The 22,861-nt window shown below is 41.7% G+C and overlaps 3 protein-coding genes across 3 annotated transcripts in view; 1 reads left to right on the top strand and 2 right to left on the bottom strand.

Moving 5' to 3' along the window:
• Positions 1-1,002: 1,002 nt before the first annotated feature.
• Positions 1,003-20,359, bottom strand: LOC123513944 (serine protease HTRA2, mitochondrial-like). Its single transcript, XM_045271440.1, has 11 exons — positions 20,353-20,359; positions 19,673-19,965; positions 19,337-19,442; positions 18,843-18,992; positions 16,744-16,908; positions 7,734-8,199; positions 6,874-6,997; positions 6,396-6,482; positions 5,783-5,977; positions 5,297-5,447; positions 1,003-2,745 (listed from the first exon to the last, which is right to left on the bottom strand). Exons 1-11 carry the CDS (start codon positions 20,357-20,359, stop codon positions 2,405-2,407), a joined length of 2,085 nt encoding a protein of 694 aa, XP_045127375.1. The 3' UTR covers positions 1,003-2,404.
• On the top strand, positions 14,485-15,253 carry LOC123514099 (DNA-binding protein inhibitor ID-4-like). The gene has a single exon (XM_045271733.1). It carries the CDS (start codon positions 14,569-14,571, stop codon positions 15,109-15,111), a length of 543 nt encoding a protein of 180 aa, XP_045127668.1. The 5' UTR covers positions 14,485-14,568; the 3' UTR covers positions 15,112-15,253.
• LOC123513852 (netrin-1-like) overlaps positions 18,580-22,861 on the bottom strand; it is a 640,382-nt gene continuing 636,100 nt past the window's right edge. The window contains exon 7 of the mRNA XM_045271267.1: positions 18,580-22,732. Coding sequence (XP_045127202.1) covers positions 22,576-22,732 — 157 coding nt within the window. The 3' untranslated portion in view covers positions 18,580-22,575. The remainder of the gene's footprint in view (positions 22,733-22,861) is intronic.

Raw genomic sequence — 22,861 nt, 5'->3', positions numbered from 1 at the left:
CTTCATAATTTATAAATGTTATCTGTCACTTTTGCTGGTATAGTCAGCTTATGTATAACGACTTAAATTCTATCTGTCATTCCTAATATTTTCTATTACAAGATTGGTGACCTGTAGTATTTATAAAACATGTCAGGAAAAAACTATCTTACATATACAATGAAAATTATATGCATTTACATTTCCCAATTTGGTACATGTCGGGCAATTTATTTTGCTGACATGTTTTTTAAAGAAGTAAGTGTACCCCGGCAGGCGTGCGAGAGACACGTCAACTCTGGCTGAGGTCAGGCGGCGCGGGGCAAGGGAAAGGCTGGCTGGCATTGACCAACACTTTGTGTAAACAACTCCATGATGTTCCCATCTCGATAACTTCTAAAATGCAAGAAATATCGATATCAAGAGTAATTATCTTTATCTTCTATGTTGAATAGTGTATCGGAAGATGAGCTTGGCTAAAGTCGCACACACCTTTCGGACATGCCGTGCAGACGCCTCATACTGAGTCTGCGGTTTTATCGAAGATAATTGATACTAGAGGGGATATATACAACATTACGATAACAAACATCTAATCAACACAATAAAGTTTGATAGGCAGTCATAGATATTCCTTATATTTCTCTACCTTTACATAGCATACTTAAATGTGTTTGAATACATTATATTACCACGCAAGTTCGTTAATCAAATTAAACTTCATAAAGACTAATCACTCCATATCTGGGTCAGCAGAACCTTCCTCCCCTCTCCCCGGAATGCGGCTCCGTCCTCAAAAGGCTTCCTTCCAGGTTAAGCCAATTTTTCCTCACACGAACAACTCGTGAGACTACTGACTACCCCGCCCCTACTCCGGAAGGTCCGCCCATCCCATTCCAACCTCGCTCTCCCTCTACCAGCCCGACCCCCCTCTCTTCCTCCTCAGAGAGAGAGGGAGAGAGTATTGATTGATTGATAACTTTCTTGTTGAGGGAGTATTACTACTAATAATGAAGGGCCAGATGTTAGCGTACACATTTATGGGCAAGCCAAAGGTGTACATGGTTCATCTTTCGTTGTTTTTTTTTCCTTAATGAGGTTACATATTTCCAATTTTACTTATAATCATAACGGTAGCCTCATTACTGAAGACGTCACGCCATTCCTCCTCACTCTATATTGGAAAAGAAAAAAAAAAAAAAGACCACACAGTGATGAAGGATTCATCAGGGCTTGCTGATTCAGCCAAGATCGCGCATTCATTGACTGTCCATTCTTCTAGACACTATGGAAAAAAAAGGGTATCTATTTTTATTTATTTGTAAAACTATAACTTGTGCGGCATGAGTTCCTCTCGAACTCCCACTTGACATTGTTCTCTGCACAGACTTTTGGCCTTCCAGAGAAAGATTTGTTAGTTGGTATATTAATACCACTTCCATCTTCATATTTAGCAATAAAGAATGACTGGTGCCAGTTAATAGAAGAAAAAAAAAAAAAATATGTGTTGGCAGCAGCTAACATTATCATATCCCCTCACTATGAAGTGGATACATAATTTTTGGTAAAGTCTTGGGCAACTGTAGCAACCCAGTCAAGACTTGCTGTAAGCACTACAAATGAGGTGACAGTTTTAAGAGATCATTTTACTTACAGCTAACAGTGTGCTGGCACGTAGGAATAGACAAACACAAGAGGCTAGTTAATTGGAAAAGAAGAAAGAAATCAAATTATAACTTTTAAAGAATCTACCAAATCCAGTTACATTATAACATGTAACATTTCCATTAGCTTTTTACCTATACATTCAATAAGTTTTTAGCCAATATGTATTTTCCCCATTGAGGGATTGAACAAAAACTTGAGAAATGGTTGATACTTTGTCACATACTATTCAGTGTTTTCTATTTTAAGAGGCATTTAGTTTTCTTTTTCTCTTTATTCATTAATTTTTTCACTGATGGCTGGCAATTTGGAGCTTGCTTTCATTTCACTTAACAATTTAGGTCTCATTCAGTGATTAGTTCCCATTAGATGCTGAGAAACATTTCCATCTTGGCTACTTATGCTATTCAATAGAAAGCAGAATGTACTGTTGGGTGGAATTTGTGATTAAATATTAATGTGCTCACTTATTAATGTTTTTTTTTTTGTTGTCATACGAATGTTAAATATGATAAGATTAACAAAACACTTGGAATAAATCATGAGTGTTTTTCATGTAAAGTATATAAATGTTAAAGGTGTTTGAAAAAATTCTGACATGATAAACAAAACATCTGTAATAAATTCTATCTTCATATTTAAATACTGAACATTACATGTCTTTTTTCCATTAAGAAATATCAAACTTTCTCACTTGAAAATTTACTAACTATCTATCACATCAGCTTCAGTCATTTCACATTTGACATGTATGAGATCATCACTCCTCTGGCACTACAACCACAAAGTACCGCTGGCCATTTCGTACAACAGTCATACTGAGCTCTCCTCGTCCCTCCAGAAATTTGTACACATCTCGGGAGGAGTTGATGTCATGGTTATTGATGTGTGTTATAATGTCTCCAGGCTGCAGTCCGGCCTGGTATGCTGGGGAGCCCACAACAATCTTCCACACCAAAATGCCGTGGGTGAGGTCTGGAGGGAATCGGTTTGTCATGTTCCCTCGGGACTGAAGCTCTTGCATGATGGAGGGTGTGAGGGTCAGCATGGTGATCCCCAGATAGCGGCGGCGGTCAGACCCCTGTGCCTCGGGGTACTTGGCTAAGAGGTGGGAGGAAAATGTGATGTAGATAACTTCTTGTTAGTGCAATGTTGGTCATCACATGGCCTACTTGTCTTTAGTCTGTGGCATCTAAGACCTCTGAATAATTCATGTATGCCCATACTACCAAAATAGGTGACAAAACAAAATTACTTTTCAAACAAAGGAAAATGTAGTTTGATTCTCTGGAGTGCTATGTATATTACCTTTTATCAAATATATATAAATACTGCAAAAAACTATGTATTATACAAATGCTAAGATAATATAACCTACTAAAGTATCTTAAGGAAGCATTGCCAATTTTACTCTTGTGCAGAATGTAAGAAAGCAATCTACTGCTTTGGTTAGCTTATGGATAAATTCTTTATAAAGTTTATACAATGAAATATAATTCATGTTGTGCCTGAGTAAATAATGCAAATTGCTTTTAGAGCAATGAATATTTATGCAAATTTTATGCACTATTTTTGCTTCCCTACTCTATCAAGTCATTTTGTTTGAGTGTTTGGTTCTCAGTTGTTCTCAGTGTTTTTTGAAGGAGTAACTATTGTAGAACAATTTCTAGAGAATAATTTTTCCCTAAGTACTTTCCATCTTAGTGTAAATATTACTTCCTTACAAGTTCTCTGACAACTTGGCAATTTAGAGAGAAAAAAAATAGTAGAAAGTGTTTGAAACTAAATAAAATTACTTCAGTCTCTACAAAAATAGAAACTAATTTTTTTTTTTATTTATTTATTTATTTTTTATTTATACCATGTAGGCTTTTCACGGGAATTTATGGACTAAAGGGGATACTTTTTGTGGTACCTCCTATCTCAAAGCCCACCCACTAGGAAACCGTTGTCCCGAGTGAGGAAGCCCAACCTACACTCAGACCGTGGACAGGATTCGAACCCATGCGCTTGGAGACACCGCGGATCCCAAAGCACGCATGGTTCCACTGTACCACGGTTTACAACAAAACAAAGATCACTTGTATTGGTTAAAAACTAACAATGTTATAGGCTTCTGAATGGAAAAAATTAAGTTTTTCAGGAGAGGTCTTTAAAGTTGAGAGATCCCACGGCCGTCCTTTAAACACGGACTGCTTGGTAATCTTGGTCTAAATACATTCTCCTTCCTCTTCACACCTACCTCGTGTTTACTGTCATGCTTCTGGATGTGAGAGGTAGTGATATTGCTGGTGTGAATCCAAGGATGTCACCTATGTAGCTGGCCTATGTAATGAAGATTCTCGTAATATTACAGCTTCCCAAAGAGTAGATTTGCTTGTTATCATTTTTGTACTTGTACTAAATACTTTATCATTGAATGGAGAACAACATGGCAACCCAAAAGGCCGTTTTAGGGAAGTCCAGGGACCGTAGGTAGGTAAAAAGTGTATATTGCTAATGAGCAATACACCCAACTTTTCTCTAGTGAGGTCCACAGACCACTGAGTTAGGCTGCTAAATGCTATCAGAAAATAATTACTCATTTCCAATAAAAAAAAAAAAAAAAAAAAACTAATTCAATGACTGATAAAAAAGCATTACCTGTGTTACCAGATTGCCAATGATTGCAATATTTTTATTTATTTTTCTAGTAAAAACCAATTTAGAAAAAAATTCAGCAAGAAACTTTGAGAGAGTGTTGCCAACACCATATTCATATTCTAGAAAGAATATTTTTCCCTAAATTTTTGGAAAAAATATTAAATCTATGGCAACACCCTCTTAATGCAGAGGGTATGATGGAAACCTTTCAAGGATATGGCCTACTGAGATAGAGAGTCCTTCCTTTGATCTCCAATAGCCAAGGATGTCTGTATATCACACCTCTAATCAGCTTCCAATATGTCACTAAAGTCTATACAGTACTCCCCTGTGGAGAAAAGTACTTCTGAACTTCTTAGCATAAAACTGTATTATAAAAAATGATACAATATAATCTGGATACCATGAGAGGGAAGATGATGACAGAAGTTATGTAAATTGATACTGAGATGTTGAAGAAGGGAAATGTTAGACATAATGTAACTCATAGTAATTGTCACAGCAACAAGTATTCCTAGCAAATAGCAGCTACGATTCAAAATATATAATAAACCAAAATAAAGAGGTAATAACAGTTATGAGGTGTGCAAAATGTCTATGTAAAGAATTAGAACTAGTCAAAATAAAAATGCAGCACATAAGACAATGAATATAAATAACAATATTAGATGTAAGCAAGGAGATGAAGCAAAGCATCAATGGCAGTGTAATATTTGAGAATAAGGGAGAGCCACTTACTTGAAAAAGTAATGCACACACACACACACACACACACACACACACACACACACACACACACTTTATTTGCTGAATTTGCTGCATAGTTCTAAAACAAATCACACATATTGGATGATGAGCTGTTTATGTGGCAGAGACAAAGAGTACTACTAAACCCCATAAATGACTCGAGACAGTTCACGTATATATATTTTCTTGGCTCATTTTTAAGCCTCCTTATTTTTGAGGCCACTTGAACAAGGATAGCTTTGCAACACTATAGAATACTTACCCAGTTCTGCTCTTTTCTTCTCAGCCTTGGCAATGAACTCCTTTGCATAGTCAATAGGGATAGCAAAGGAGATGCCTGAAGTGACAGTCATGGAGTTGATGCCTATCACTTCCCCATCCATGTTGATGAGAGGACCTCCTGAATTGCCAAACTGAAATAAAAAGCTCCATGTGAGGTCCAATTGTATGCATATACTTGTATTTGAATGAGAGAGAGAGAGAGAGAGAGAGAGAGAGAGAGAGAGAGAGAGAGAGAGAGAGAGAGAGAATATTAACCTGATGCATGAACATTTTTACTTTAAGAGTTGCTAAGGAGAATAGGAAAATCAAATTGCTTTTATCCAATGGTTCATAATACCATAAACCAAACTTTTTGAAATGGACACATACCGAGGTACCACTGTATAGCAAAACTAGAGTGAGAGCAGCTGATCAGTGGTTGTAATCTGGTGTTATTTCTGTAGTCATGAAATACAGACACACTTACAGTAATAGCTGCATCAGTCTGAATGTAGTGGATATCTCTTCCCCGCAGACCAAGTTCCTTGCTTGGTCGTCCCACTGAGGACACTACACCTGCTGTGACAGTATTGCACAGAGAGAGTGGAGAGCCCAGTGCTGCAACAAACTCTCCAGGTCTTAGGTCACTTGACTTGCCTAGTGGTGCTGGGCTGAGGCTGCACTGTAAAGTATAGTTAGTGAAATGAGAACCAGGACAAAATGGTGGTGTTATATATATACAAGCTGAAAAAAAAAAAAAAAAGTACAAGGTAGTGTGCTAATTAAATATGGCAGAATCAGTGCCAGTGAGTAGCTTTACTTGCTTTAATAGCATTAGTCTTGGTTCTCCATTCAGGTTTGTGCACATCATGATATCCTGATCCAAAATGACAATGTAAATGATATATTGAGGAGGAGTAGAATACAAGAGTGATAATGTAAAAAAAGAATATGGAAACTATTGTCCATATATACATCCCAACAATTTCCTTGAAGATCCTGTGAGGGAAATACACACAGGAAGTAAGAGATCTAATATGAGAGTTATTCCATTAGTTACTTTCAATAATGAGGGAAGTGAGTAAGGTGGCAATACATACACGCTTCACTCGGATAAGAGCCAAGTCAGACACAGCATCAATGTCTTCCACTACTCCATCACACTCTGAGCCATCATGGAGCCGCACCTGCCAATAAAATCCAAGCTTGCAGCAAACAATAATTGTCAAATAGTAAATAATGTGATAGCTACTTAGATAAACTTATCAATCTTTTGCCTACAAGTATATACTGATAAAAAGAACTGTATAGGTTTTACTCTTTAGAGCAATCATATTCCCATGGCATGATGAATAATAAATAAATAAATAAATAAAAGAATTAAATAAAAATCATAATATAAAAATCTAATTTATTTGAAGTTTTTATACTAAACTGATATGATTTCAGATAATTATACAATATCTACTCTTACATATATTTCCCACTATTGGGAGGCTCATTATTATATAAAGAGCTTAGAAATGTGAACATGAAGTATTTTAACACTAGGATTCAAACCAAACAACTTCCTGTTACCAATATAGTGCTGGATCTGGGCCTGTTGGTTACTACATGAGCATTGGTGAGAATTAAGCCATCTTCTGAAACAATAAATCCTGACCCGTTGGACAGAGTCTGGCCAAACTTGACATAAGAACCCCTGGAAAGGAACAGATAACACTTTAATTGGTATTCATGAACATCCACACAGTCAAATACAAGTGATAACACCAAAATAATTTCTTGAAGTATTCCTTGCTGTGACTGTAAAGGAAGCAATAACAGAAGTCCCTGATCTGCCTTTGCATGTAGTTGATCTGTTTACTATATATCTGTGGATTTTGATACTGTTATGATGGCAGGGAAATAGTTGTAGTGTTTGTGTGTGTGTGTGTACAATACTAATTTGAATGTTAAAAAAAAATGTTGCCAGAGGGAACTACTAGTGAGGAAGTGGCACTCCGATAGTCTTGAGTAGACAGCATTGATTGGCTGCTGTGCCTGCTTGTAGCAGCCAATCACCAACAATCTCATGTATTAAAAAACCTGACAAGAGACTGAGAGTGAGTCTTCTGCTGCATTTAGCTCCATGCCACCCTGTGTTGCACTGTGGGTCATGTCATACCTCTCTCAACTGTGTTTATGTCATGTGTATCTGCAGCTGCATGTCAGCTATGCTGGTGCACCAGGCTCTTTCACCCCCAGAAATGACAACTGTTTTAATACTTGTAATGCCTTAATTAATTTAAATATTTACATATGCTTTCTTCTAAAGTAGATTGAATGCAATAATAAAGGATATTTCATGAGTATACAAGTACATATCAAAACAACAAACAAAACAACTATCATGCACTTTGAAGGATAGACACAGATGAGATGGCTGACAAACAAACCTTCGAGCATCCTTAATGTCAATATATACAACTTTGTCTGATGCTTTTTCCACGGCATCAGCGATAAAGTTGTGAGTTATCCTCTTGCTCAGGGGTGACTCTTGCTTAGGAGGAGGCTCGGGTTCATTATTGTTATGGTCCACTGATGCAGTAAAGGTAAAAGGACTGGCAGCAGCGACACAGGGCAAGACACTGGTGAGGTACCTCTTGGTTCTGCTCCACTCATTATAGTGAGACTTCACTATTGCACCTAGAATTAGACCAGCCCCAAACCCAACAATACTATACAGAAAAGTACCACTTTCTGAATGAGGGTTGGACTTGGTAAAGTCTTTCTGTCTTTGCAGCACTTCACTGTGATTCACCACCTGAGAAGCAGCATATCGAACTAACACAGGATTACTCAACAGCAGCTGCTTTGCCAGTCTTCTCTTCTCTCGTGACCACAAACTACAACTCCACAGACCTGCAAAATAGTAGAAAAGTTTCAGACATACAGAAATACAGCACACCATGTATTCAGAACTTGTCTACTTCTGTATTTTCAACTTCCTATGATTTGACTTCATTTAAGAAAGAAGTTTTCAAGACATTTGTCTTTTGGCAAACTCTATCAGACCAGCAATGGGGCTGGCAATTGTGGGCTTTTTTTTTTTTATTGTTTCCCTTGGCTGGCTTTCCCCTCTTGCATGGAGAAAAAAAGAATTAATACCCAAGATTTCTCATTACTATATCTTCTTAAAATAGTACAGATGTATGGTTTATGTAATTCTAACTTCAGTGATATTGTTTAAGAAATTATGTTCATAGTCTGCTAATCAGGAGAGTAGACAATTCTCACCTGCTTGCTTTCAGAATTTTATACACTTATATAATCAACTTATAAAATGTGGTACTACAAACAGGCATGCAAATGCACATACAAAGACTCCTTAAAAAGAAAGGAGCCAAGGAAGGGATAGCTAGGGCAAAGGCAAACAATTATCACCTTCACATATCTCTCACAGCCACCTCCTCCAGGGTGGCCCCAATGGTGAACAGAAAGTGCTCCTGTTCATCAATGCACAAATTTGGCTTCCCCATACCAAACAAATCCGCTTTGCCACCAGCTCCCCATGCTTGTTGGAGAGAGAGAGAGAGAGAGAGAGAGAGAGAGAGAGAGAGAGAGAGAGAGAGAGAGAGAGAGAGAGAGAAAACTAAGATATGGTGTACTGTATTAAACTGAAATTCTTACCGTTAATTATCACAACACAACACACCTTACGTAAGATGACTAAAGGTATTATGCAGCACAACAAGACTGAGCCACATTCAACATTTCATTGCTTCAGTTTGGGAGCTGACCACATCTACATCCTGGTGCAGCATACGTTAGACACTTTTGCTTCTTGACAAAGGGCCACTGCATGTCAGAACACGAGCACTGCCTTACCAGGTGTCTCTATTCTAGTTGACATGTAACAAGGGTGATTATGCAGTCTCCTACAACGTCATTGTCCACCTAATGGGCCTTGCTATGAAAAGTGAAAGCAAACACAACTATTGCTACTGTACTAGATGGTAAATACACGTACCCCGCATGGCTCAGCTGATAGCCCACACACCCCTACTGGCGTCGCCTGCCACTTAAGTCCGACTCCCGAGTCCGTCTGTGTTTACAAAGAGTGTGATTCACTCTTCACAACGGCAGCGGTTGCATCATCTCTTATACAAGGTTCTTAGAGACAAAATGTAATGCTTTAGGTTACATTAGTATGGCCATGCATTGCAGGAAAGTAAGTGACAAAACATCAATACTTATTTCATTTGAATGCACTGTCATTTCACATTCCTACAGTATATGCATGTATTCTTTCTTGACTACCTTTGTGATCTTCCTCCTTTGTTGTAATTATTTATTAATTCAACAATAAATGTATCAATCAATCAATCAATCATTTTTCCTTGTTACTATATTTTCAATACCTGTATTCCGTGTTGCACACACACACACACACACACACACACGTAGTAGTGTAGTGGTTAGCACGCTCGACTCACAATCGAGAGAGCCGGGTTCGAGTCCCGGCAAGCGGCGAGCAGGGTTGCCAGACACTACACATGAAAAAAGGACAGACCTGCTTTAAAAAAAGGACATTTGCCTCCAAAAAAGGACAGCACAACAAAAGTGTGTGTATATATATATATATATATATATATATATATATATATATATATATATATATATATATATATATATATATATATATATATATATATATATGTGTGTGTGTGTGTGTGTGTATATATGTGTGTGTGTGTGTGTGTGTGTGTGTGTGTGTTTAAATGTTATAATATATAGTATGTGTTTAAAAGTGTAGAACAGAGAGAGAGAGAGAGAGAGAGAGAGAGAGAGAGAGAGAGAGAGAGAGAGAGAGAGAGAGAGAGAGAGAACTTGCAGGGTTATATGAAATTTAACAACATTTAGGCTAGACTGGGAGGCTGGGAGTGGGAGCGCTTTTTTTAAGGGAGTTGCCGGTTGCTTATTATAGTTACCAGTCTGCGATCCCACAGAAAAATCATAAGTTTATAATATGCTCGATTTATTTTCATATAACACAAGAACAAATATGATAAAACAATAAAAGATAGGAAGTTGCAGAAACAAATTTATTGACTGCGTGTTTGAAGGTTTGACCGGATCCGTGGTTCACAATGAATAAACAAATAAATAAATAAATTTTGCTGAAAAAAGGACAGAAAAGGACAGATTTTGACTGTCCTTTTTTACAAGAAAACTTAAGGACAAACAGGCTAAAAAAAGGACAGACTGTCCTTAAAAGGACAAACATGGCAACCCTGCGGCGAGGCAAATGGGCAAGCCTCTTAATGTGTGGCCCCTGTTCACCTAGCAGTAAATAGGTATGGGATGTAACTCGAGGGGCTGTGGCCTCGCTTTCCCGGTGTGTGTTGTGTGTTGATGTGGTCTCAGTCTTACCCGAAGATCGGTCTATGAGCTCCTGAACTCGCTCCGTAATGGGGAAGACTGGCTGGGTGACCAGCAGACGACCGAGGTGAATTACACACACACACACACACACACACACACACAGATAAATAAATAAATAAATAAATAAATAAGTGAAATAAATAAATAAATAGATTAATTAATAATAATAATAATAATAATAATAATAATAATAATAATAATAATAATAATAATAATAATGATATATAAATAAATAAATAAATAAGTAAACAAATCAATAAAAATGAAATAAATAAATAAATAAACAGATAAATAAGTAAATAAATAACATTAAGAAGAAGAAAACATCAATCATCTTGCAAAAAAAAAAAAAAAAACTGTGTGTGTGTGTGTGTGTGTGTGTGTGTGTGTGTGTGTGTGTGTGTGTGTGTTTGTCCTTGGAAGGACGTACAGGACGTTTCTCTGTTTCTAAGTATCTCGGGAAGAAGGTAATACTTAAATGGCCACGAAACAAAGATAACTGTCCGCTTCTATAATCGGCCATCCTGGTAAGCGAAGGAAAGAGACGAGTAGAGGAGTGGGTTGGTGTCCAGGGGTGCCCTACCGCCCTCCATTGTGTGGTGGCGCCGCTCAGACCGGTCGGCGCCAGGGCGGGAGGCCAAAGCGGTCATCACAGGTCCAGGTTTCCTGTCCCCAGGTCACGGGTCTGAACTGGAACAATGCAAGGGATTTACAGAGAAGCAAAGATAATGGGTCTGGGCGGCGCGGCTCAGGGTTTATGAGGAGGGAATCACATCCGCCTCCCACATTCCGGAACATTTTTCACTTCTCATTGCTGCTGCTCCAAATTTTCTTTTTATCTTGTATTGTGTCTGTGCAACACGCGGCACCCACCTGTGGTCCTCAAGTCTTCTCTCATACTTGCCGCACACGCGCGTGGGACAGCAAGGATGCGTGAGACTCGTTATTCAGGTCTTTCGTCTCCCTCAGATTGTTGCGTGTTGAGGTATAGGCTCGCTGAATTAGTTTGGCTGAAATAATTTGTCTTCTCGAAGAATTAATTACAGCACGTGATTATTCGGGTGCTGTCCGTTTATTACTTATCTGTTTAGTTATCATTGTATCTAGTGTGACGCAGCAATCGTTTTTCTGTCAGATTTTCATCGCTCTCTCTCTTTTCACGTAAATAAATGCGACAAGCTGTATACACATTGTTGCACTTGATTACATGCAACTTGGCTCCTGTCACCGCTCATACTCTCACTTTCCAAACTGCAGAGATAACCTGTCCTCTGCTTTGGACATGCCATAGAGAAACGCTTGGGAGACTCACTACAGCCGCTGCCATTTCCCGTGCCACGAGGAATGAATGGTTGAGTTATCCAACACAGAAGAATGAGTCACGCCTGGTGCCACGCAGGTGTGGATCGTGGCGTGTGTGCAGGGCGAGGCAGCAGGGGCCTTTAGAAGAAGCAAGGAAGACGTGACACACTCGAGATAACAAGTGAAAAGGATGATTTTCTTCCCATGCCACCTTATTTGTTCACTGTGAATGATAAATATACCAGTGACTCTCTCTCTCTTTCTCTTTCCATAGTGTCTGTTGTTGTGGCGTGACGCGCCCCGTTGTGTCAACCACGATGCACCTAAAACAAATAATTTACTTAAATTGATGGAAATCGTCTTGAGTGAACACAGCCTCGAAAGCTGTCATTTTCCTCAGCTTTGGCTTCATTTACTCCAGGACAGTGAGACACTGTTCCCTGCTCCCCAAGGACCAGCCGATGACCCTTGTCAGGTCAAAAGAGGTCAGATCTTAATGAGAATCGCACGAGATGAATCCCACCCTCAGCATCACCTCACAAGCTGAAACAAGGAGTGAACAGGTCTCAGCTCAGTCTGAAGCAGAGACAGGTGTGGGTGCCTCTTGTCTAGGGCCAGGCTGTCACTGTGGCTACGCCGCTCTCACGGTCTGCGCCATCCAGTCTTGTGTTGTGCGGGGAAGATAATCCCATGATGGTCGACAAGGAGACGCTTAAGACGCCGCCTTGTTTCCTTTAATTAAAATTCACTGACAGTCTTCGCAGGTGTTCCCGTGAGACCTTAATGGGTCGCGGGCCGCCACTGTTGTCGCCGCGGCCCCGAGAGGGTGTTGCCTGAGGCCCCGAGAGCGATAGATCTAAAAATAAACACCATTCACGACTGTTTTCATGTTAGATGTTTGAGATGAATCCAAGACTTTCTACAAACAGATACAAATGACATTCTAACAATGGCAATGCATACTCTGAAACATCACTTCTATCACTACTACTACTACTACTACTACTACTACTACTACTACTACTACTACTACTACTACTACTACTACTACTACTACTACTACTACTACCACTACTACTACTGTAGGTGCTGCTGCTTTGTAAAAACAAAATTATAGTAACAATGATAATAATTATTTTCATTATGATAGTAGTAGTAGTAGTAGTAGTAGTAGTAGTAGTAGTAGTAGTAGTATTCAATCTTCCTCGTCATTATCGTAGTAGTGATAGTAGTAATAGTAATAATAACGATAGAAATTTCAATAAGGAAATAATACCATGAATAATAATAACAATAATAATAATAATAATAATAATAATAATAATAATAATAATAATAACAATAAAATAATGATAATAATAATAATAAAAAAAATAATAATGATGATAATAACAACAATAATAATAATGATAATAATAATAATAATAATAATAATAATAATAATAATAATAATAATAATAATAATAATAATTATTATTATTATTATTATTATTATTATCATTAGGTATTATTATTATAATGATAATAATAATAATGATAATTATAGTCATAATGATGATAATAATAATAATAATAGTAATAATAATGATAATAATAATAATAATAGTAATAATAATGATAATAATAATAATAATAATAATAATAATAATAATAATAATAATAATAATAATATTATTATTATTATTATTATTATTATTATTATTATTATTTATTATTATTATCATTATTATTATCATCATCATCATCGTCAGTATGAGCACCATTAGTAGGTAGTGTCCTTACCGTGGCAGGGGCGGCAGCGGTGCCAGGTGTGCCGGACCTACTGTGCATTAAAAAAAGATACATATTTTTCTTTTACAAATTTCCTTTTCCTATTCTTACTCATTTATTAATCAATTTATCTTTCAATGACCTAGTTTGCCTGTTGTTTATTACTAATTTATCTAATTCATTTTATCAATCAATGTTGCATTTATCTATTCAACAACGCTTAAGTTTTTATTGAGCTTCAGTGTAAGGATTCAAGAGCTTCCCCGCTCCCTCAGCCTCTCCCGCCTCCTGGAGACAATGGCAAGGACAGGCCGAGTGGGCCTCGTTATTCATTGTCTTGTTTAGTTTCGACCTGCGATGAGATATTCAGTCTGTACACCACTTAGAGGCGCACGGGCACCACCCAGTGTTTCGCTCGGTGCCGGCCCCTCAGTGCCATGTGCAATTGTGCATCCTAGCTGTGACAGGCACTCGTCCAGGCACTCACGCAGCAATGACAAAGATGCATTACTTGATAATATTTGTTTCGTACTTTTCAGAGCAGCGAGGTGACCGCCTTCAAGCACACGGTGATTAGCGGGCGGGGACACGCCGTCCCGAAGGATTTTCCGATCTGCCTATCGGGTGTAGACACGTCACGCGCCGCGCCACCACACGCCAGCTGTCCTCCCCTTTAAAAGGCCTGCCTTCCTCGCCTCAGCACCAGACACTGGCAGAGAAGGACACTCACACATCTCCCTCTCCTGACCACAGTGACCACCACCTTCCACCACCATGAACAGTATCTGCCAGGAACGCATGGCCGCTGCCATGGCAGCTGCCCTCGCTGTTAAGGGATCCATGTCGTCCGAGAACTCTGTGGAGATGCGCCGCTACCTGAACAAACTCAAGGATTTGGTGCCGCATTGCCCCAAGAATCGCAAAGTGACCAAGCTGGAATTGATCCAGCACGTCATCGACTACATCAGCGATCTGGAAGACACCCTCCAGTCCGACACAGAGTCTGAGAGTCCTCCAGAGAGCCCTGTGGAGCGGATGAGCTTCAGTGACGCCTACGACATGCCGCCGACCCACGCCTTCCCCGGGTATCCGTCACACGATGACCGCCACACAATGACGCCTGCAGGATATTCTCATGGATTCGGAGGAAGCTCACATGACGGCGGGCACAGCTATGGCGGCTCCTTGGCCTACAGCAGCGTGGGGCCGGGTGGAGCGGGTTACGGCGTCGGATGCAGCTCCCTTAGCGGCGCCTTCAGTCCCATCCTGTACAGCGACCAGGGCACGGCACCCCCGCCACGCTTTGCCTCAAGCTGAAGTGTGTGTGTGTGTGTGTGTGTGTGTGTGTGTGTGTGTGTGTGTGTGTGTGTCGCGCTGACTTGTTTGTTAATGCTGCCTGTGATAGCCATGTACAAATATATTTATAATTTCTTAATTTACGTCAATAAAATATAACAAATGTATTATTCGTGGTTTTCACGACCCAATTCCTTTATTCATTTATTCATTATTATTGCATTACACACACACACACACACTCTCTCTCTCTCTCTCTCTCTCTCTCTCTCTCTCTCTCTCTCTCTCTCTCTCTCTCTTTTAAGCGTCACTTACTGCCGACATGCATGTTTACCGAGGAAGTGCACGCATAAGACTTAGAACAACCTCATGTATCCTTCATTTACAATAACAAAAATAGTAAACTAATGTCAGTTTTGTATCGCTATCATAATCATCATATCTATATCACTTATTATATTTCGTTTTCCTTTGCGTGTAGCAGGTGCGTCCACTAGGGTTGCTGATGTCAGATGCAGTTTAATAGGCTCATAACCGCGGCCATTAATCTCTTCAGTTCTGGGACGCATTTTTATCATGAGTTCTGGGTATCATTAGATGATTTTATTGACATTAGAAAGCGTCTATGGAGGTCAGAAGATTAATAGCCAGAATCCTCATCATTCTATTCCCCACCTAAGTTTCTGAACCTGTATAAAATCACTAAATAGTAACCAGAATGAATATGAAAATGCGTCATGGCACTGAAGGGGTTAATATTTGAAGCTTAGCGTCGAGTATTTAACAATGAAGCGAATTGGACGAAACAAAGCCATACTAGTATGACCAAACCCACAATCTGTTCGGCAACTGAACACGCTCTATACAGTAAGCCGCTCTCTTCCATATCTATATACTCATCTAACCTCTTGAAACCACCTAGAGCGTTGGCGCTAACCACATGACTACTGTGTCTATTCCTCTCATGTACTGTACACACCACTCTGAAACAATCCCTTTCTCACACCTTAACATATCTCCAATCCCTAAGCAACCTTCAGGCCCTGGCTGACCCTCCCTCCTCCATCCCTGGGGTATCATCAGGCCTGGGCTACCTTAGAAATACATAACAAAAGTAACAGGTCTCTATTTCAAACAATGAATATTGCTACATCATTGTTAGGCTGGTGCTGACTGTATAACAAAACAAAATGTCACATTCCAAATGAGGCGTGAGCTGTGTCTGATACTGATACCTAAATTTATGATTTTTTATTTTCTTATATAACAATTTCTCTACCTGCAACCTCTTTTCGTTAAGTGTACTCTTATACAACACAGACCATACCATATGGCCTTCCATGAACCCCATCCCCATTACTTGCCTTGAATGCCCGTCACCAACGAGGAAGCAGTGACAATGACGCGGGATTTGTTTGTATTCCAGAATAATCAGTGCAGCTGTCACATTCATTTATCACTGCACTCTTTCCTGAGGCTCACAACAAACACACCACAAAAGTACATGGTACAGTGCGTATGCAAAAGTATAATAAAAAAAAAAAAAGTTTCTTCGCAGGGTGATGAGCTAGCGCCCTCCGATGGTTCTGTTTGTCTAGGCAGTAGCCACAGCCAGCACACTATAAAAAACAGGGTAGCAGGGTGGTGCCTTACCTTGGCCTCCACGTGCTGACGCAGGAACGGTGAAGGTTGTGCAGGTGACCACATATTTCAAGTTGACTGCCTGGTAATCCACTGAGAGAATTAAAAGCAGAGAGATTGCCTCCCTCCCTCCCGCACTCACCAACACACTTGAACACAGTTGCGATTTAGTGCTCACTGTTCACTGCTCGTCATCGCCATGCAGTCACGTGACGCAAGTCTTGAGGTAGGAAACACAAAACGTAACCCGCTCACACCACAGAGTACAAAAATGTTTCCACTTCGCCACCAAGAAAAACAGTTTGATGAAATATACACTGGAAATATACATTTGTGATGTCATGAAGGTTTTGGAATGAGTTATTAGGATGAAGCTTTCTACATAAAATCATCGGTAAGTGTATTTGATGATAGTGATTCCTCGTGTAGTCCAAATATTGCGAGTCATTTTCAAAATCCTACGTCAGAAGGATTGTTGCTGGAATTAGACAGATCTACATGTGACAGTTCGTATGACACAAATACTTGCACCTCAGCGGGCCTTTTTATATCTTTCAACTTATATTTTTGTTGTCTTTGATCGTTTCCACTTTCGCATAAAAGAAAAGAAGAAAAAAAGAAGAGAAAAAAAAAAAAACGTGCAGCACACTGGGCGCTGGGCATGAACATTCTTAAACAATGTTTTGATGCTTAGATGACTCTACTAATTAAACATAAGTCTATATAAATGTTTATAAAGAGGAATATCTATATTATAACACTGATCTGTACGAGTATACTGCCTCTGCTACCCAGCATGGTAAGCATGGGGCGAGGTCCAGTGGTTTGCTAAGAGGGTTCAACACTTGTCATTAAGAGCGGGTGGCTGCCGACATGGACCAGGGACTGTTTTAGTGCAGGTATAATCATAGGCTAATGAAGGATTGGAGCAGCAATAAGGGTGGCGTGGGTCCCTTGTCACCTGGTGATGGGATGGTGTCCCGCCCCTCCCACTCCTACGCTCCCATCACTGCTCGCCACGGCCTTGGGGAGTGGTGAATGTGCTGAAACTGGTGGTGGTGGTGGTGGTGATAATGGTGGGGTAGAAGTGGTGCTGTACTGTTTCGTTTCATTCCCTAATTATTGACGTGTGACTTTATTCTCATGCAGGCTTTCTTGTCTTTTCAGCATCTGCATTGTTGGTAAACAAAGAAAAGAAATAGCATTGTCTTTGACAGGCAGCATTAAGGGTTCTCGATTAAGGAATGCGACGCCTCCTTTATGGCACACAAATGAGTTTCCCCGCCAACCCACGGCGGCGGGAGGGGGAGCGTGGGGCGCCGGGGCGGTCACTTTGTAGTGTAAAGACCATCGACATAGCTGAGTAAATATTAAGTTTGGCGTCCGTCCTTCCAGATTAGTGTCAGCTCAGGTCAGGACGCGCAGGGGGCGGAGGGCAATAGCAATCAGCTTCCCAAACAAGATGAGTCCCCACCACACTGTTCTCAGCTACATAAAACACACAGAAATTAATAAATGTTTGCCTGAAAAATAGATGTTTCTTTCAATCCTAGTTGTTTTTTGTAAAACGTTTTCAAATAGCCAAAATACAAGGTGAAAAGGAAAAAAGGCAAAAATTTATTTTGACTTTTTCACTGAATCACCGCTAAATAAGAAAATATTCATTGGATATGTAGAGTTAAGAACAAAGGCGAGGCCATCCCATGCCATGCGACCCCTGCAGCATCTGTGTTACCTGAGTGCCGCGGCGGCGCGTGTGTGTGTGTTGTGTGAAGCCCGGCGGAGTGTTACTTGGTTCATGCTTTCATCGTCACACTTCAGGGTCACCAGGCATCATGAAAACACTTCTTTCTAATACGAATACATTTATTTAATATAACGAATCATCTGTGGTACACGTGGCACATGTAGATATAAAAGAGAAATAGAGGTCAGCGAGTATGTACAGAGCGCCGAAGGGACAAGGGTAACATGACTGGAGGCGGGGGTCGGCGCCCCACCCTCAGACGGCCTCACCACCCAGGGACTCCTGCACACTCACCTCTAATCTGGATGTGAAATAAAACTAATAACTTCATCCGGTGACTGCTGTAAAGTTCAATGAAATGCACAGGAGCGAGTCTTTGGACAGCGGAGGGTGCGGGGCGGCCGGGCGTGGGGCGTCGCCCGCCCGCTGATATGCAGGAAGGTCCCGCGCGGCTCGGCGGCGGCCACCTCACACCACTTCACTTGTGGCTGGAGCAGCCACGAAATGGTGCCTCCTTAGAATTAAAGCTATCCGGAACTAATTATACTGATATAAATAAGAGCTTGCCCAGCCCGGCAGTGTGTGAGGGCCGCCGAGAATCGTACCGCCTTGCGGGTGTAGCCTCAACGCTGAAGTGAACAAGTCTCCACCTCTCCGCTTCAGTCATATTCAAATAGTGGGTGTGGCCAAGGAAAAAACCAGCAGGGAGCTGCCTCAGTCCTGGCGCATGTTACTGGCTGCTATGATGATAAGCAATGTAAATTATGCATTAATTAATGTGCGACAAAGTATCTTTCAATGCTGCCATGAGTGTCACAACACAAAATGTAGAATGCACATTCTTCTGTATTCAGATACCATTCCCAACAACCCTGGCCGCCTGCAGGCTCCTCTCGCCGCCCTGCATCCATACCCACACCGGGGCTGCATGCAACCCAACAGGTGGTTCATGGGTCGCCGGGGACTGACGGGGGCCGAGGGGTCATTGGGTCCGAACACAGCACTTACCCTCTACACTTCCATTATGGAAACTTGTTTGGCACAACATAAAACCATAGGATGAAGGAAAAATTTTTACACATACAGAAATATGCAAATATACATCGGTCGTAAAAATAAACTGTACAGTGACAAAAATAAAAATATACGTTTCGAGGACAAAAATTTAAGTTACGTGTTACAGGAGAACCGAACCAGCCCCTCCCGCGCCTCGTGCAGTTCACCTTTGGACTGTGAGGAGGGCACAAGGCCGGTCAGCCGCCACCCTGGGCACTCCGCCCTATTGCCAACACCCAAACGACCTACTACTTTTGAAGACCAACTATCTATGAGGGTTAGTTGCTGGTGGTTCGCTGATAAACCAGAGCCTAAACCCACCACGAGTTTGATTAACTTTATGAGGTAATTACTGTGTGTTGTGGACCTGTAAGTGCCGAGCAACACAGTCGTGGAACTCCTGTGTACTACACTGCATTCTGCCGCTGCTGCTGCCGCATCAGCACACTTATACTGTATATTCTTAATATATTCCATAAACATCCTCCTCAGTCCCCGCAAAATTCTAAAGGACTACAATGAATGATGACAAAGACACAAGGCTAAACAGTCTCAAGGGTATGACAACCCTACAAAAATCGTTTTGTTCAGTAAGCAACCCTGCAAAGCTGCGCACCACCATGCTTATTTGACCAACTTAACATTTTGATTGTTTGCTTTACAAGGAATAACAGAATACTGTGCTAAGGTAGATCAGAGACAACTCGCGGCTTGCCGGTCCATGCAGTCACGGATGTATTTCTCCTCCTAGCCCTCCTGAGGCCACTTTGATCCCTCAGTGAGGCTGAATGATTCACCGACTCATCTGATGGACACACCTTTCATCGGGATCAGCTGGCAGAAGGGAGCGAGACTTCCTGCCACCACCGGCGACACACAAACATAAGGACAAGTCTCGTTTGGCAGCAGCTGCGAAACTAAGTGAGGCAAAAACTGCAGACTTTCATGGGACTCGTGAAGAACACAGGAACAAAATATTGCTGTTGTAAATCAAGTAAACAAGCAAAAAACTACAACCAAAATTTGCAATGTGCCTCCATTCTAATTGTATGTGTGTGTGTGTGTGTGTGTGTGTGTGTGTGTGTGTGTGTGTGTGTGTGTGTGTGTGTGTGTGTGTGTGTGTGTGTGTGTGTGTGTGTGTGTTGCAAATACAGCTCCTAAGTCCTTTTGGCATAACTCAGCACTCTCTTCTCCCTAATGGTTGGTCTGTGAAGTGATTTTTCACAAAAGGAAAATATAAGGTACATACATACACACAATGAACTGCCTTAAAACAAGAATGTTATGGTCGTTATCACTACCAGTACATTGGTGAAGCTCTGATAAGAAGTACACGTGTAAATATCACCCAGAATTCCGCTGATGACACAGTTGACAGCTACAGTAGTGTGGGTGGGGTGCGGCGGTGGGCCTCGCCCCGCCCTGGGAGGCGAGAATGAGTCGGCCGGTGAGGCGCCGCCCCGGGCTGAACGGCGCCGCCATCACCATCAGAATTACAGCTCGCAGGTATTACCCATCATAGTTCACTATCCTTACCTGATAGATATTACTTTGTTGAAGAACTTGACTAACAGTTCTTAAGTGTCACCTACATTACTTTCTTCTCCTGCTGTTTCCAGCCTTCTTGATCCAAGGGACCATCGCCCCGCTGACGGCGGGCAGCAGACACGCACGGGATGAGTTCATCAGTTCTCCTACGTGGAGTGGTGGCGAGAGAAGGCATGACAAACAGGAGAGTACGTGGGTCGGTGCTGGGGCGAGGCACATCCTGGCAGGCAACACAATGCAGGACGCTCTCCATGTGAGGTCAGCATCCTGCGGGCAGCAGCGGTCCAGTTCGGTGACGGCTGCCAGTGCCTAGCGCGTCGCCCCAGCACGAGAACCGTACCGTAATCTACGAGGTGTGTGTTAAGTACCCACACAGACGCCAACATGTACAGCGCTACGCCAACAGTCTACGGTGCTCTGTTCCAGTCCTGGACATCACTGTTCAAAGCTCTCCACTACAATGGATTTGAAAAATGGACACTTCCTGATGATCCTAGAAAACCCAATGATCACGTAAGTTAAGCAATGAATAATTGAAAACATTCTGGTGGGTCGAAGGGACTCCCCGACCCACGCGTCCAGAGCCGACCTAACAGAACACAGAGTGGTAGTGCTGCCGCTCGAGAATACCGCCTGGATGAGTGCCAGGGTGACCACACCTCATCCATCATCGTTCACGAACGGCCCTAGTCAAATTAGGAACTTGTGCGACGGGGACGAAGACGCCCGCCAAGCTGCAGCTCAACAGGCCGCGAGTGACCACCCGCCCGCACCGACACGCCCAGCCTGGGGGCTGTCTGGTTGGCCTCATTTTGAGTTCAAGAGAGAAAAAGTCAGATGATAAATTATGTACTTCAACGTTTGTTTCATACGTAACTCCTGCTTCGCGGCCTGTTGACTTGAGTATATCTAGAAGGATATTATTTTCAGTTAATATGAACATGATTTCTACTATGAACACACATAAATGTGATTTTTATGTACAGTTGAAAAAAGTACACTATAAGAGAGCATCAAGCAATATAATGGTAATGGCTTACATGCCATCGAGAGCTCGAACGAAAATTAGTCTGACATTGTGAACATTGATACAACGCAGTCATCTGGTGGACAGCACACCGCTGCTCTACACTACCTGCCAAGCTGAGTGAGTGATACGCTGCACAGCCCACCTTATTACTAAGATCCAGACTCCACCACTCCGATTTACACAATCTGTCACAGTTTACACGGGCGAGGCCGCGGCCCTGCGGGCCCCGGGCACTGCGGGCGAGTCCTTCCTCGCCTTCTTGGATTCGTGCTCGTCACTCGCCGCACAACAGATCCTCCCAGGCTATTGGCTGAACACCTGTGAACTCTCCCGCGGTGGAGGGTGTTGCATAATACAGTATGATGCGACGACACAGTTCCCGTTTTCCTCTTCCTTAGGAGGAGGATGAATCAGCCCGGAGCCGCATCCGGAGCCGGTGTGGCGGTGAGGGGTGGGAGGGGCCTCAGTACCGCGACGGCCGGCACTTCTTGGACGCTTTTTTGAGGAAGCGACGCATGCGCATCTGCTTGTTGTTGCGCCACTTGATGAAGAGGGAATGCCGGTTGATGACCAGGCCCGGGGGCTGCTTGCGTTCCTTGCGGCCCAGGATGAGGTACTCCCTGGAACAGTGACAGTCATAAGTGTTGTGTGCAGGAGTCATGAAGGAAGAACAAGAGCAGATTCACATCAGAGGACATAGCCTTCCTCAAGGCCAGGTGCCCTGCAGTGAGGAATGACTAGTCTTGCCA

Source organism: Portunus trituberculatus, chromosome 37 (assembly GCF_017591435.1).
Source record: "Portunus trituberculatus isolate SZX2019 chromosome 37, ASM1759143v1, whole genome shotgun sequence".
Lineage (NCBI taxonomy): Eukaryota > Metazoa > Arthropoda > Malacostraca > Decapoda > Portunidae > Portunus > Portunus trituberculatus.
This window is presented reverse-complemented; position numbering and strand designations above follow the sequence as displayed.

Bases quoted from the DNA above. Each gene is read 5' to 3' on its own strand.
- LOC123514099 (XM_045271733.1), top strand. From the start codon at position 14,569: ATGAACAGTATCTGCCAGGAACGCATGGCCGCTGCCATGGCAGCTGCC.
- LOC123513944 (XM_045271440.1), bottom strand. The intron at 19,443-19,672 runs GTTCGGTTCTCC...GGCCCCCGTCAG, and splicing joins ACGAGGCGCGGGAGGGGCTG to TCCCCGGCGACCCATGAACC. The intron at 6,483-6,873 runs GTAACAGGAAGT...TTTTATTGGCAG, and splicing joins CCAGATCCAGCACTATATTG to GTGCGGCTCCATGATGGCTC.